Source organism: Glycine soja, chromosome 17 (genome assembly GCF_004193775.1).
Source record: "Glycine soja cultivar W05 chromosome 17, ASM419377v2, whole genome shotgun sequence".
In the NCBI taxonomy this organism is placed as follows: domain Eukaryota; kingdom Viridiplantae; phylum Streptophyta; class Magnoliopsida; order Fabales; family Fabaceae; genus Glycine; species Glycine soja.
The window spans coordinates 33,931,760-33,934,582 of record NC_041018.1 but is presented as its reverse complement, the minus strand read 5'-3'; the positions used below and the strand labels follow the sequence as shown (position 1 = coordinate 33,934,582).

The window sequence follows — 2,823 nt, the reverse complement described above, 5'->3', positions numbered from 1 at the left end:
CTTTTATGTTAGCCTCAAACGTCGTGGTTAGCATTATTTTGAACAATTTGAGTAAATTTCGGCAGCATTTCGCATTGGTCTCCAAGTACACGACATGACATCGGTGAAACGAATTTCACGATAATCAAGTATGCACTCAGAGAACAACTTGAAATGCATTCAACCGAAATTTCATCAAATTAATCAAAATAATAATAACCTGACCGAATGAGTTTAACATAAAAATACAAGTCTCCCCAAACTGTCCAAACGGACAATTCAAGACTAAATACAATGACTAATGCAAACTATCCGCAAGAATCATTGCATTCAGTCTCAAACGGGAATCTACAGTTCACTCAGCATGAACAACAGTTATTTATATAGCAAATTACATTCAGCACGTATAACAACATTCATGACATACAAGAACATTCATGACGTACAAGAACATACAAGGACATCAACAGTTGTGTGTGTGTGTGTGTGTTTTGTGTTTGTCTCTTTATGTGTGTGTGTGTGTGTCTGTCTGTCTATGTGTGTGAGTGTGTTTGTGTATGTGTGTGTCTGTGACTCAGTGTGTGTGTCTTTGTGTGTGTGTCTGTGGCTCAGTGTGTTTGTGTGTTTGTCTGTCTCTTTATGTGTGTGTGTGTGTGTGTGTGTGTGTTTGTCTCTTTATCTCTGTGTGTGTGGGGGTGTGTGTGTTTGTGGTTGTCTCTTTATCTCTGTGTGTGTGTGTGTGTGTGTGTTTGTCTCTTTATGTGTGTGTGTGTCTGTCCATGTGTGTGAGTGTGTTTGTGTATGTGTGTGTTTATGACTCAGTGTGTGTGTCTTTATGTGTGGGTCTCTGTGTGTGTCTGTGGCTCAGTGTGTTTGTGTCTTTGTCTATGTCTTTATGTGTGCGTGACTCTATGTGTGTGTGTGTATCTTTATGTGTGTGTGTGTGTTTGTGTTTGTGTCTGCGTGTGTTTGTCTCTATGTGTGTGTGTTTGTGTATCTGTGTGTGTCTCATTGCAAGGTAGCAAATGATCATTAAATTGTAAACATCATGAGCCACATGATGAGGGAAGCAGTATCAAATAAATGCTTTACAAGCTTTTGGTCAATCTAAGGAGTGGTGTCTTCATGCTGCAAATTGATGGTTTCTGAGTGGAAAATCCTAAATTGGTTAAGCCTGAAATTCTGCAGCATTTGCAAAGCAGATTCAAATTAATTGAAGTTATGTACGAGCACTGTAGCTTTTACAAAAATAAGCACTGCAGCTTATTTAAGGCACAAATTCTGCAGCATCTGCAGTATGTGGGTGTGTTTCAGTGTGTGTGTGTGTGTCTGTGTGTGTTTTTGTGTGTGTGTGTGTGTTTTTCAGTGTGTGTGTTTCTGTGTGTGTGTGTGTGTGTGTGTGGCTGTGTATGTGTGTGTGTGTGTGTGTTTCTGTGTGTGTGTGTGTGTGTGTTTCTATCAGTGTGTGTGTTTCTGTCAGTGTGTGTGTTTCTGTGTGTGTGTGTGTTTCTGTGTGTGTGTGTGTGTGTGTGTGTTTCTGTGTGTGTGTGTGTGTGTGTGTGTGTGTGTGTGTGTGTGTTTCTGTCTTTAATGTGTATGTGTTTCTCTGTGTGTGTGTGTGTGTGTGTGTGTGTGTAGGTGTGTGGCTGTGTATGTGTGTGTGTGTGTTGAAGATGCACACAAAGCGATGCAGTGTTAAAAGGGTCCAGAAGTTAGAAGCTGAGCTTAACAAGCTTGAATCTGAAGCTGAACTATCGGGTCTGAAAATCAATTTTGCTAAGAGTAGATTCGAAGCTTTCGGGATTTCTGATCAATGGAAGCATGATGCAGCAAAGTACTTGAACTGCAGCTGCTTAACTCTTCTTTTTGTGTATCTTGGCATACCTATAGGGGCTATTAATGCAACAAAATGGTGAGCTGTGGACCAGAGTTTTGAATTCCAAATATGGTGGATGGAGGAACCTTGAAGAAACAGGAAATTCAGCAAAACAATGTGTTTGGTGGAGGAATGTAAAACAAGCTTTCAATCAATCTCAACAGGGACTGGTTATTCAAAATAACATGAGGTGGAAGGTGGGGGATGGAGAGAAAGTTAGATTCTGGACAGATAAGTGGATTAATCAAGAGGAGTCGCTAGCAGAAAGGTACCCCAGGTTGTTTATTATATCCTCACAGCAGAATCACACCATTAGGCAGATGGGAACTCAAAATGACACGGGCTGGGAATGGAATTTTTCATGGAGAAGACTGCTTTTTGACAATGAAATTGATACTGCCATCAGTTTCCTTAGGGAGGTACAAGGACAAAGCATACAGCAACAGCAAATTGACATTTGGGAGTGGATAGGAGATTCATCAGGGATTTACACAACTCGCAGCGCCTACAATCTGATATGGGAGGAAATTGCTGGTGGCCAGAAGGAGGATTGGAGTATGGAACTATGGAAGACAAAGATACCAAGCAAAATTGCGATATTCGCTTGGAGATTATGCAAGGGCAGACTGCCCACAAAGGAGAATCTGCGAAAAAGGAACATACATATCAACAATATGCTTTGCCCTTTCTGCAGTGGAGCTATGGAAGATGAATCTCACCTATTTATTCATTGCATCAAAATCCAACCAATTTGGTAGGAATCAATGTCATGGATGAATATCAAAGGCGCTTTCCCCTTCAGCCCGAAACAACACTTCATGCAGCACATTTCTATATGGAAGCTCAGAAACAGAATTTTGTTTGCAAATGCAGAATTTGATACTAATCGGCTTTTTGAAGATGCTATCTTTATAATTTGGACTTGGCTTAGACAATTTGAGAAGGACTTCATAGTCCACTATAATCAG

At 40.6% G+C, this 2,823-nt stretch overlaps 1 protein-coding gene across 1 annotated transcript; it reads left to right on the top strand.

The window, feature by feature from the left end:
- The first annotated feature begins 2,040 nt into the window (after positions 1–2,040).
- LOC114391670 lies at positions 2,041–2,613 on the top strand. Its single transcript, XM_028352647.1, has one exon. It carries the CDS (start codon positions 2,041–2,043, stop codon positions 2,611–2,613), a length of 573 nt encoding a protein of 190 aa, XP_028208448.1.
- The last annotated feature ends 210 nt before the right edge of the window (positions 2,614–2,823 follow it).

What these genes read in the sequence shown, in the direction of transcription:
- LOC114391670 (XM_028352647.1), top strand. Translation starts at nt 2,041, where the DNA reads ATGAGGTGGAAGGTGGGGGATGGAGAGAAAGTTAGATTCTGGACAGAT.